This window comes from Myotis daubentonii, chromosome 12, assembly GCF_963259705.1.
Source record: "Myotis daubentonii chromosome 12, mMyoDau2.1, whole genome shotgun sequence".
Classification (NCBI taxonomy): Eukaryota; Metazoa; Chordata; class Mammalia; order Chiroptera; family Vespertilionidae; genus Myotis; species Myotis daubentonii.
Window position 1 is genome coordinate 72542432 of NC_081851.1, and position 13781 is coordinate 72556212.

The window sequence follows — 13781 nt, forward strand, 5'->3', positions numbered from 1 at the left end:
ACAGAATAGTAGAGGTTTTTTTTTCTTTGCTTCATTGGTGGAGATTTCCTGAAAGTTTTAGAATATCTTCCCTTTAATTTTTCCTAGGCACTCTGATTTTACTTATGTTTCTCACCTTTGCTTTCCCTCTATACCCCACCGCAACAGTAACTTGCTCCAGGCTCACTTTGCTCTAGTGTCTACAGCAGGGGTGGGCAAACTTTTTGACTCGAGGGCCACAATGGGTTCTTAAACTGGACCGGAGGGCCGGAACCAAAGCATGGATGGAGTGTTTGAGTGAACTAATATAAATTCAAAGTAAACATCATTATGTAAAAGGGTACGGTCTTTTTTTTTTTTTTTTTTTAGTTTTATTCATTTCAAACGGGCCGGATCCAGCCCACGGGCCGTAGTTTGCCCACGGCTGGTCTAGGAGATCCATCTGCCACCAGAACTATGATTCCCAGCATTCCTGGTGCTCCCTGCTCTCTGGGCTTCCGCTTCCGGTCCTGGGGCTGCCACCAAAACTACTCTTCCCAGAATTCCTGGTGCTCCCCGCGATCTTGGTTTTCCCTTCCTGCTCTGTCTCCATACCATGGCTTCCCACTCTGCCAAGTCCTCCAAGCCGCCAGCTCTCCCTCTCTGCTCTCCATCTGGTGGCTTGGGGAGCCAATTTCCCCAAGCCGCTCCACTCTCTGCCAGCTCTCCTGCTCTGCTCTCCGCCTGGCGCCTGTGCATGCAAATTAACCCGCCATCTTTGTTGGGTTATTTTGCATACTCACTCCTGATTAATTGGTGAGTGTTGTGGAGGGACGGTCAATTTACATGTTTCTCTTTTATTATATAGGGTATCAAAGGTTAAGGTTTAGTATACAGTAGGCATTGTCTGTTTTGGGGGAACTGCCTTTGGCTGTTCAGATGTTTGGCCAGCAGGAGGCAATAACATGTAGATTAAAATGCCCTCAGCTGTCTGGTAACAGGCAATAATATATACAGATCTTTAGGTGTGGGGAAATGCCCTTATTCCAGAAGCAGGTAATATGTATTCAGCCCTGCTGAATCCCCAAGTTCCATCAACCTTTTGATGAAACTTCCTGCATTTATGACATGCTGGAATTAGCTTCCGGCATTGAGGCTTCTCTCTCTCCCTCTCTCTGTCTAAAATAAGAGTTGAGGTGATCTGTTGATAATAAGGATGGCATAGGGTGGGTTGGGGCTTTGAGAAAAGTGGTCAGCGTTGAAAATAGCAGATATGCAGGATGAAAGGAATTATCGACGAAAAAAACAAGTAGAAAAAATTTGAGCAGCGTTGTGACCAAATAGCATGTGTGTTAGGAGTGAGGTCTAAAAGGGAAGAAGATGAAGCTGAACAGCTGGTAAGGTAGCATGCTTTGGTTGCTAACCACTTCTGGGTAATGAGAAGTTCTAGGCCTGTGCTTCTTAAACTTGGTGTCAAGACCAGCGGTATCATCTGTAAGCCTGTTAGAAATGCAAGTTCTTGCTCCCATCCCAGACCTTCTGAACCAGAAACGCGGGGTAGGGCAAGCTGTGTTTAACCAGCCCAGCAGGGGACTGATGTGACTTTCGGAATTATTTCAATTATGGGACAAAGGTGTTGGCCAGTCCACCCAGATTGTGAAATCATCTTGGTCATGGACTGGCAAGTGAAACTGTCAGTGAAGGGTCAAGTCTTTCAGGGAATGTGTGGGAATGACTGAAGAGTTGATCGATGACTCCTGTCTTAGAGGAGGCGAGGCTGTTATAAGGTGAACTGGTAAGTGGAGCAGACAGCTCACTCTCCTTCCCACTCAGAGGTATTCGTCACTCACTCAGTTGTACGAGGTGCTAGGAATACTGTGTTGCAAAAGTCTTTGCTCTCTCAGTGAGGTTTAGGAGGTGTTAGAGAATATTGAAGGAATAGAGTTCCGCATAGGGAAGAGCCAGGGTGAGGATCTGGAGAAAGGGAAGCTGAAAACGTTTGTTGTTTTGTAGTCTCGTTATTTTATAGTGCTTTGGCATTTTCAGGTCACAGTTAGTGTCCTGGTGTTCTTTTATGTCTGCCCTTCTATTCTCCTTGCTGCCCCTGGCCCTTTCCCTTGGTGTTCGTGGGAGCTATAGGCTGGTACTGCTCAATTATTGGTGGGATTTAGAATTGTTTGGGGCGGGGGCAGTTTGGGAGGCTAGTCTCTTTATACTTTGGGGAAATTTCGGATGATAGTATTTCAAGGTTTGTTAAACCACTACAGACATCATGTTTAATCCATCTCTGAATAGACTGACATAACGTTTCATTTTAAATTACTTGGCTTTTGCAGCTAGCAAAATTAATTCATCACTTTTAAATTAGCAACGTTAATGAGGAGTGAATCCACATATTGAAGAACTTTTCATTTAGTTTCATCTTTTCCAGTGAACCCTTGTTGCAGAATTTCTATTAAGTGGTACTATCCTTGGACTTTCTTTAAGAAGTAAAATGAGCAAAGGAAGGCAATTTGAGAACCCACTGTAGAATATATTGGATCATTGTAAATCTCAGATGGGTATAATGGAACCATGGGACATGTCTTGTGTTGTGAGTACACTGATTAGAGATGGAGCAGAAGGCTCTGTCCATGTGACAACCTTCCATAGAGGTGCTATGCCACATTGCTTTGATATATGGAAGCTAGTCCCCTTCAGGAGTAACTGGAAGGCATTAAGTGTACTAGTACATGCCATGTTGAGCACTTAGGAGTTTACTACGATGGTCGCCACAGCTCTGCTAGACATTGCTCAGAGCAGGCTTGCATTTGACCGTGTGTGTGTTCACGCATGTGTTTATAACACATTTTGATATCCTTTGATAAAATGTTTTACTTGTATTACTGTATTGGAATGTTTTCAAACATCGCTACACCTGGAGTTTTATATATATACAGACATATATCTGATGATTTTGGTTGTATAAACAAGACCCTTTTAATTTGCTTTGTGGTTTCCTACCCAGGAAGTTTAGTTCATGGTTCATAAAGTGTAACATAAGCCATAACGTTTAAGTGATAAAGTATGCAATGGCATTTATGTTTGCCTTACATTGTCCACCTCTGTTACAAGTTGGATTGTCATGTTACCGGCATTGTGGACTCTCTGTTTCTTTAAGAGCCAAGTTCTTTATTTGTTCAGGGCCTTTGCACCTGTTCTTCTCCCGTCCTAGTATGCTTTTCTCTCAAATCCTTACAGGATCGATTTCCTCTCATCTTTTGGGTCTTAGCTAAATGCCACTTTCTCGGACATTTTTCTCAGGCCACCCTAATCTCTTTCCTTCTCTATCACATGATCCTATTTCCTTTCCTTAAATACATTTTTTATTGATTTCAAAGAGGAACGGAGAGAAGAGAGATATAAACATCAATGATGAGAGAGAATCATTGATCAGCTACCCACTGAGGATGGAGCCTGCAACTGGACATGTGCCCTGACTGGGAATGTATCATGACCTCCTGGTTCATACGTTGATGCCCAACCACTGAGCCACACCAGCAGGACAATCCTATTTCTTTCATAGAGTCATCACACTCTTGAATTATCTTACTTACTTATTTAGTTATGTGTATATATTCTCCTAAGAAAGTGTGAATTACAAAGAGGCCCTTCTCTATCTTGTGACTTCCAGATAGTAAGTGGTCAATAAATCATTGGTAACTAAAAGAATATTGTTTTATAGCAGCTCCATTATTTGGTACTTATGGTTTTATATGTCCTGTCATGGTAACTATTGCATCTAAATTATGTAGTTGTTATCTTTGGATTCTCCTTAATGTTAGACCAGTTTTAACATGCTAACAGCTTAAACTTACAGAATGTTACATGTTTAATTTATTCAATAAAAAGTTTTTTTAAGTATAATAATTACAGTAATAGTAGCTACCATTTATTTAGCAACTACTATGTGCCTGGTATTGTTCAAGTGGCTGTCCATTTATTATTCCTAATGATAATGCCAACTACTTTATAGAGCTACTGTAAGATTAACTAAAACAGGGTATGTAAAAGATCCTAGAGCAGGTAATTTATATTCTTTTTTAAATTCAGTATTAATATTTTGTTTTGCATCTTCTTTCAGTCATCAAATATTTATTGACCACATATCATCTGTGTGACCTTAGGCAAGTTACTTAACCTCTATGGACTTCAGTTTCTTTATCCGTAAAATGGAAATAATAGTAGTACCTCATGTGAGAACAATGAGTTAATAATATATGTAAAGCACTTAAGTACTGCCTGTTGTGTAATAAGTTATAGCATTTAGCCGAAACCGGTTTGGTTCAGTGGATAGAGCGTTGGCCTGCGGACTGAAAGGTCCCAGGTTCGATTCCGGTCAAGGGCATGTACCTGGGTTGCGGGCACATCCCCAGTGGGGGATATGCAGGAGGCGGCTGATCGATGTTTCTCTCTCATCGATGTTTCTGACTATCTCTCTCCCTTCCTCTCTGTAAAAAATCAATAAAAATATATTTAAAAAAAAAGTTATAGCATTTAAAAATGTTAAATATTTTATGGCTGTATGAAGAAAACTAAGAGACTTTGCTGAGAAACATAAGACATTTGAATATGAAACATAACACATTCTGAAGTTATAATCAGTAATGTAAAAAAAAAATCACATCTTTCTAAATTCATGTATAAATGAGATGAAATTTCAATCTGAATTCCAAAGAGCTATTTTAAAATTGAAACTCATGAAAATAATTTCCAAGGTTAGGAGACCAGCCTAGAAAATTTAGGAAAAAAAATAAAGAGAAGGGATTTGCTGTACCTTCAAAACACAATGCAGTAATTGAGACAGTCTGGTGCTGGCAGAGGAGAAAAGGAAAAAAATAAGTGGAATTTATTTGGAATCAGAATTAGCAAGCTAGTGTAAGAATTCAGAATTGGATCAGAAGACATTTCAAATCAATGCAGAAAGAATGGATTATATAATAAATGGACTTGGGACACTTGGCTAATCACTTGGAAAGAAGTTGGATTGCTACTTTGTACTTTACACTAAAAAAATATCCCACACTCACTGAAGATTTAAATATAAAACATGGCCCTAGCTGATTTGGCTCAGGGGATAAAAAGCATCAGCCAATGGACTGGAGGGTCCTGGTTTGATTCCTGTCAAGGGCACATGCCTGGGCTGTGGGCTCGGTCCCCAGTAGGGGGCGTGCAGGAGGCAGCCGATCAATGATTCTCTCTCATCATTGATGTTTCTGTCTCTCACTCTCCTCCTCCCTCTCTCTCTGAAATAAATAAAAATATATTTAAAAATAATAATAAAACATGAAACAGACTCATCCACATCCACCATACTGGAAGAGCCCCCATCCTGATACACCCCTCCTCCCTTCTTTCTCTCTAGCTGCACGGTGGCCAGTCCGCTGAGCAAAGAGCATATTATTGCACCTGAGGAGGTTTTCACCTATTTAGCAAAGATGGTACCAGCACCATCACAAAAAGGAATTTGGAACTAGAATGTGACAGAAACAAAAGAGCAGTATGGATGATAAGGCCATCATACATTACCATCATGGCTAGACTGTGATGAAAAGTATGAATAGCTAACATTTGTCCAGCACTTATGCATTGAGCAGTGTATAAGTGCTTTACCTACATTAATTCACTTAGTTCTCACATGAGCTAGTATGAGTATTATCCTCATTTTATGGACAAGGAAACCAAGGCCCACGGAGGTTTAATAACTTGCCAAAGGTCAAACACTTAGTCAGTGACAAAGCCAGGATTCCAGCCCAGGAGTCTGTGCCCTAATCCACTTGGCTACATTACCTATCTAGGAAACTAAGAGATACAGACAATGAAGAAGAAATCAGTGCAGCAAAACCATGTCATGTGAGTGCAAAGAGGAGAAAACCTAACAGGAGAAAGAACAGATAAATTGATTGGAGAAATAGATATTGATGGAAATCGACTAGTATCTATCAAGACATAAGGATGATGATCCCAAGATGAAAACCCCATTTTAACTGTCTTTTCTCCCTAAAGATGTATCAGATTGACTCTTTTTAACAGACCATTAATTTGTTCTTTCTCTGTAGCATACCCACGTCCAAAATACCTCTGAACATACACAAGAAAAACCCACTTGTATTACTTGATGGTCTTTTCCCCAAAAGATCAAACTATACATCTGTTTACAATGTAAATACTTGTGATAAATGACAAGGAAACATTTAGTAGCCTCCTTAAAGTTCTCTTTGTGAAAGATTCTCAACACTAACTTGTTTTCATGCAGCTTGGCAACTGTGCAAAGTAAAATCTTGAAGGGGCTCACAGGCAGCGTTAATGATTTAGACCATGCAGATGGCAGTGGGAAGCCACAGAAAGGTGGTTAAGTAGAGAACTGCCATGGTTTGACGATATCTGTCTGGGTGCTCTGAAGAGTGGACTTCAAGGGGACAAGATGGAAGACCCATTTAGAAGGCTGTTCAGAAAACCCAACTGAAAGTGATAATAAGGAGAGAAGTGGACAAGGTTGAAATGTATTTTGGAAGCCACGTGGACAGGACTTACTGGCGAACTGGATGTGAAAAACAAGGAGAAACCAAGAATGACTCCTGGTGTTAGGACTTGAGTATTTGGGTTATGATTGGTGGTTTCATTTATTAACTTGAGGCATGGGGAGGAAGAATTGATGTGAAACAGTTGGAGAACAAAGCAGGGGTAGATATTGTCTAAGTGATCATTCCCAGACTTAAAGTATAAAGGATATTAAAACTGACGTGTATGTGTAAATGTTACCGGATTTGTTGAGAAAAAAATCCTTTTCCATTCTGCACATCATCTTATGTGAGTTTTATTGCTTTGGTTAATCTAAGGCCTGTGCTTCTTTTCTCAGGTAACCCAGGATTTTCTGCCTTTTATGTGCCATTTGCAAAGGCTTTATACTCTGCAGTAAACAGGCGCTTCCCAGTTTGGATTATCAGTCATGCTGGCCATGTTCTGGCCCCCAAAGACAAGAAGATTCTTGCCGCTTCGGACGGTATGTCTTTATCAGCACGTGCTTTCCTTTACAGCGAGGGAGTGTTCGTGTTTCCAGAGAGCCCGCTAAGATTAAGAGTTACACCAGTGCCTGTGGCATTGGGCCCAAAATGCCACATTTTAGTAATTTTAGGGTTTTTAGAGTCAATTCTACAGGTAATTTTCTGTAAAAATCTGGGCAGATTAAACAATTTGTCTAGGACTCCTCTATTTACCAACCAGTAATCAGCCGTATATTGACTGAGCATGCACTGCATTTCCAGGGTGGTACTACGGAGGAGTGATGGAGAAAAATTATTGTAAACCATGCTCTTTAGCCAGGGTCCTTACTTTAAAGAAGCTCTTACTGGCACTTAGAATAAGTGATAAGCAGGCCTGCTGATCGCCTGGGGACTTAGGGCATAAACAAAGGAGAGACCATGTGTGGGTTTCAAAAGACTAGGTGGAGTTAGGGACCTCATGGGTGGGGTGGCCTAGTTCTTTATCTGCTCTTTGCTAGTCGCTGTGACATACAGCTGGCTGTGTGTTTATTCAAGATGAGTGTCTTTGGAAATGGAAGCCTCCTTAATCAAAGCCTCAATGCCAGCCTCTCACCTGCTCTATGTGAGGTGATGGATGTATCAACTGGATTGAGGTAATCATTTCTCAATGTATATATTAAGTCATCACACTGTGCACCTTTAACCCTTTGCGGTCCAGTTTTATTTTTGGAATTCAAACAGTCTGGTCCAAATTAATTGACGGGATTGAATATTAAACCGGTTTGCAGTGTCGACCTCAGCCTCGACATTGGACCTGCTCCTAGCGCCTGGTCTGTCAAGTCAGCCTCCACGTTGGACCGAAAAGGGTTAAAAACAGTCACATGTACAACCTAAATATGTATGATTTGTATTTTTCAATCATACTTCAGGAAAGCTGGAAAAAGAGAAAAAAATAGTTGTAGTAAGTGGACACGGGGTACATGGGGGCTTATTATACTACTCTTTGTACTTTTGTGTATGTTGGAAAGTTTCCACTGTTGAAAAAAAAAATAGTTTTCAAGAAATAAAGAAGGATTATAGAATCTTAGACCTACAAGTGTCTCCATCAAATCCCACCTGGAACCCTTATTTTTCAAGGACGGAAAGACCCAGCAGAGCTAAATGGGCTGCTAGTGAGTCACAGGACCTCAGCAGGAAGCCAGCACTTCAGTATTCAGTTCAGCGTGTGCTGCTGGTGGGTCATCTCAGTTGGCCGTGCTGGGTACTACTGAGGCTGAGTTGTCAGGCTTAGTGCTCTGAGCTGATTTCTAGATTAGACCTTCCATGGTCGCAAGTTATACCCTCTCTGTGACCCTTTTCCTGCTGTGACTTGTAAAGGGGACAGGATAAATGGAGTGTAGATGAAACAAGGAACTCATTGCAAGTGCTTGCATAAACACTCTTCTGTGTGCCTTTTTCAGAGTGTCTTTTTCTCTCTGTTTACATGTATGTGCCCGGGTATGTATGTATCCCCCTGGGAATACAGCCTACTTAAGAGATGTTTACACTTTGCTTAAAGACTAGGGTATATACTTTGAAACGTAGGTAGACATTGATTACCTAGCAGTGAGTGATTCTAAGTTCACTGAATATTTCAGTTATTGCCTTGATTAAAAACATCTATTTCAACAACCCATCATATTGAAATGTGACTGAAAGTGAATAAAATGTACAGCAAATACTTGCTCTGCTATGAAATATTGTAAAAGATGCATTTTTATTGTCTTAAGTTACTTTTTGATATATGCCCAAAGGCAGTTTTAGGTTCAATAAAGCAATCATTCAAGCAGAACATGAATAGCAACTTGGAAAGCTGAAAATGGATTCTTGAAGGGCAACCTAGATCCGGGGCTCTCAGACTTGGGCATGGGTCAGAATCCCAGAAGGTGGTTTATTAAAACAGATTACAGGGTGCTACCCCCTGAGGGGTCCTTTCAGTTGGTGTGGGGGTAGGACCTGAGAATTTGCATTTCTAACAAGTTCCCAGGAGATGTGGATGCTGCTGGCCCTGGGACCACATTTTCAGAGTCTCTGCCATAGACCGTCACCAGTCAATGCTGGTGCGGAAAACCAGGGGAAGGTGCCTGGTACGTGCCTGAATTTCTGGGAAGTGCCTTTAATTCGTGTTTGAATTGACATCTCGTTATGTATAACTTTAGTTTGAGTATGCTTATTGCTTAGGCTGCCCGTGTACTATGTACTATTGAGGTAATAACTTAGTAATTAAAGCGTGGGTCCTTTGCTACCTCATGAGAACAGTGCCATCTAGAGGCATTAGCCCAAAGGGCCACCACAGGGCCAAGGAAGCTGTGGTTTCTAGAGGGGGTGAAAGGGCAACTCATCACATCAAGGGTTTATGGACAGCCTACTAGGTTATTATGTGTGGAGCTGCAGAGGTCTACACAGGAGTAGAAATGCCGCCTTTCAAGTTAGTGACGGTCCGTCTGTGCTTTGACTGGCCCAAAAGTTCTGGGAAGGGCAGGTGGAGCTCCAGGCCTCCCTAGTACCCCATTCACCCAGAACAGTTCCCCTTTCATCTGTTTTACATGTTGGAGGTTATGCTGGCAAATGCATGCTAGAGGACATTGCTTTGGATAGTCAGGACAGATATATTATTCATCATCCAAGATTATTATTCTAAAGTACAGGTTTTCTGACGTGCAAACTATGGTGTGAAATGTATGTAATCACTGAGAGAAAGGACATAAGCTATAACCACACATCAAGTGTTAAAAGTATGTTTTGCTTCATATTAGCACATGTTAGAATTATGAACAGTTGGAAATAATATTCTCACTGCACCACATTATCACGCTCATAAATTGAGTATAATTGGGAGAACAGATGTTCACCAGTGTCAGAAGGGGGTGACTCAGAAAAGGAGTGTGAAAAGAAAATTTGAGGAATTAGAAGTATAAGCTCTTTCTGGCTTTGATTTACTGTAGAGTCAGCTTCCTGGATGGCAGATTCATTATCAACTATTTGAAGTCATTTGTTCAAAAAGTATAACATAAAAGCTGGAAATCATGGTGGTTTAGTTTCAGCTGATAAAACATCTAAAAAAGTTACACAGTCTTTCAACTAATGATGAACCCGGGTCGTGCTTATCCAAAGAAACACTAAACCACTCCAGTTCCAGCCCTCAAACCTGAAAGAGAGAGAAAACCCAGTAGAGCTTTCTCTCTTGCCAGGACTGTGATTAGCAGAAGGACTTGGACGTAAAGTGGAATGACTAGCTGAGCCCAAGGCAGAGAACATCAGACAATCAAGCCTCTAGAAATAAACAAGGAGGTCTCTAAGTAGGTAGGAGGAGTTAACAAGCAAATTGTTAGAGCCTCAGGGAAGACAAAAGGAGGAAGCACAGCAGGACTAGGGAGGAGCAATGCCTGTAAGGTCATGTGACACTGGCCAGATCGCTGCCCCTCCAGTCACAGTCCTTAGGTATGTTCTCACTGCTCACTCTGTGGGGTCCACACTCCTTGGTGATGTTCAGCGTCCTCTTGGATCCAGTCTCTGCCTTCCTTTCTAACCTTATTTGTTCCGCCTCTTCCCATAACCACAGACAGCCATGGACATCATAGCTGTGTCCAAAATTACACCTCGCACTTTTATGCCTTTTGCTTTTATTATTTGCTAAGTCTATAAAATTATCTTCTCCTCGCTGAATCAGTCCATCTCTCACTATCTTTCTCTCTCTTCCCAGCCCCATCATTTCCCCCCACTGAAATTCCAGACCATTGGTTTTAGTCAAGTGGAAAGCATAATTTGATTACCCTGTATTTCACCATCTGTTTGGAGAATAATAATTAAAAACTATTCTATAAGACATGTTTGGAGTTTACAGAGTTTTTTGTTTGTTTTTTAAGTAAGGTGGTGGTTTTAAGTATAGCGCCTGCCTATCATCCCCTCTCTGTGGGGCATGCCTTGAAGGCTAACAGACTCCCACCAATGTTCAGGTACAGGGAGGTTACAGAATACTTGGGGAGCCGGGGACAGTCGAGGCCTAAAGGTGAAAGTGTACTTTCTCATCAGCTTAGAAAACTCCAGGCACAGTCGTGAAAGGAAGACCTTTGCACCGGTGACTTAAGTAAGCGCAAAGGACTGGAGACAGTGCTCGTCCTCTGCCTCCCGTGTTTAGCACGAACCTAGAAAAGTCCTTAGGTGCTTTTGTATTCCATTGGGAGTAATGAAGAAGTGACTGCTGGTTTCCCTATAAAATTAATGTGGGATAGCTAGGAACAGCATTCTTAATTTAAAACTTTTATTTTGAGAAAGTTTTTTTTTAAACTATAGAGAAGGACAATTATATAACAGTCTAAGATTCTGTTATTCACTACTCTTTAGATAGTTAACACTGCCCTAATTACATATTTTTGTTCATTAAATAAGTAATACTTACCCTGTGCTAGTCACAGAGGACGCAGAGATGAAGAGATGGACCTTGCCTTCACGGAGCTCACAGCCTAAGAAAGGAAATAAACAGGCACCCATACAGTTGTGCAAAGGGCTATAGTCAGAGCAGAGTACTGGTTAAACGCAAAGGAAGGCTCATTTCTTTTTCTTGAAGATTAGCTCTAGATAAAGTTTTAATTAGTCTTGAGGAATCTAGAGGACAGTTCATTTGTTGAGAGGAAGAGAGGCGATTTCAGGTCAGGACTGTGCTGGTTAAAAGAAACAGCTTACAGCATTTCCACAGTCTGAGTTCTTCAGGCAAACAAAGATTATATTAAAAAAATGAAGCATGTCATGGGGTTTCTTAGTTGTTTATGGAGAATATAAATTAGCCTAAACAGTGGTTCTCAACATGTGACCCTAGGACCAGCAACTTCAGCATCTCCTGGAAACTCATAAATGCAGATTCCCAGGCTCCAGCCCAGACCTGTTGGATCAGGGACTCTGTGGTGGGGCCCAGTGGTCAATGTTATAACAATCCCTGCAGAGGGTTCTGAGATCCATTGGCCTGAACGAACAGTAATTTAGGGATATTTGAATATTTATGAAATAGCCATGGAATATTTGAATAGTCTCGGAATATTTGAAAATTCGTGGACTGTGAGGAGAGAGAGACCTGGTTTGAGTCTCCCCCTCTTACTTAGTATGTGTCTGTCATTCTATCACCTGATGTCTGTGAGCTTCTGTAAAATGAACATACTGACACTTCCTGTCCGGGGTTGTTGTTGAGGTAATCTAAGTAGTGCCTAACATGCTAGCTAGCACACTGCTGGCGTCACATAATTGGTAATTACTGTTACTATTACTGTTATTTTAAAAATATTTTCCCCAGTGAATTTATTACTTTTACTTATTGAGTAAAAAACATGCTTATATTTTTGGTTTTAGATCCAAATGCTCAAGAAATTAAGGACATCTATGGACTCCGTGGTCAAGTAGAACACAAGGTCGCTTTCCTGAGAACTCATGTGCCAAAGGAAACCAAGCTGGTGGTCATCGGCCATTCAATAGGCAGCTATTTTGCCCTTCAGATTTTGAAGCACGCGCCTGAGCTCCCAGTAAGTGTGCCCCAGGAGGCGGCTGTGGGCGCCCGGCTGTGCACTTGCACTGATCCCCTCGGCTTTCCTTTGTCCTTGTGTCTCTTGTTTAATTGACAAATGGAACAGAGAGAGGATAGTTGGTAGCTGCCTTTATCCTTTTCCCCATATTACTGTGGGCCTGTGCAAGTGTATGGTCATGCTATTTCCATGTTTGAAAAAATAATGCTGAAGGAGGTAGGAATTTTCCAACTGAATGCCTTTTAATCTAGGGTTATCTGGAATTAGTTGCATGTAACTTGTTGTCTTTTATGAAGGAATATTTAAGAGTGGTCACTAGGTAAGACTTAGAAAAGAATCTATCTTTATGTGGGAGAGATTGCAAATGTTCATGCCTCTTTATAAAAGGAAGAAAATGTATCATCATCATTGATAGGAAAACAGCTGTCTTTATGAAACACAAAATCTTAATTTATTTAGGCCCAAGTATGAATTATTATCAGTTTTATAGCTTGGCAGCCTTTTTGAGACACTTACTGATTCATTCATCCATTGATTCATTCATTCATAAACACTAATTAGGTGCCACTATGTGCCAGAGACACTGGAGACATAATGACCTATTGAAAGTGCTCAGGAGAGAGTGAAACTACAAGAGACTTCAAAACAAAACTTCATACTTTCAGTAACACATACCATTGAAATAACCCATTGAATGGATGCAATTCACAACATAAATTATTTTTTCATTCAAAAAACATCTATAATAATAAAAGAGTAATATGCTAATTAGACTGGACAACCTTCCGGACAAAGCAGGGGCTGTGAGGGAAGCCTGGGTGCTGGCAGCAGGGGGAAGGAAGGCCTACTCTTGCATGAATTTCGTGCATCGGGCCTCTAGTATTAAATACTTGCTTTGCCATATGTCAGACCTCGTGCTGTGGTTTGAGAACTTCCCAATGAATGAGGCAGTCTTTGAGGTAAGACAGTCTGAAGTCTGAAGGAGGAGACAGACTAAGCCATGGGTGTGGTAACTATTAAGTAGCTGCAGGGTGTATGGGAGCATGAGTGCCATTGAACCTGGTCATCAGGAGGCAAGGTAGGAAGTGATTCCTTCCTTTTGCATGGCTTCTGCTCTCTTCTGTGCCTCCTGACTCTCCTCTATGTCAGGAGGTTGCCATCTTTTTTTTTTTATTAATATATATTTCTTTATTGATTTCAGAGAGGAAGGGAAAAGGAGAGAGAGAGAGAAATATCAATGATGAGAGAGAAT

At 41.1% G+C, this 13781-nt stretch overlaps 1 protein-coding gene across 7 annotated transcripts in view; it reads left to right on the forward strand.

Moving 5' to 3' along the window:
* LDAH (lipid droplet associated hydrolase) overlaps positions 1-13781 on the forward strand; it is an 87850-nt gene that overhangs the window by 12439 nt on the left and 61630 nt on the right. For all 7 annotated transcript variants that reach the window (XM_059660456.1, XM_059660459.1, XM_059660460.1 and 4 more), the window contains exons 3-4: positions 6857-7000; positions 12360-12529. In XM_059660456.1, coding sequence (XP_059516439.1) covers positions 6857-7000; positions 12360-12529 — 314 coding nt within the window. The remainder of the gene's footprint in view (positions 1-6856; positions 7001-12359; positions 12530-13781) is intronic.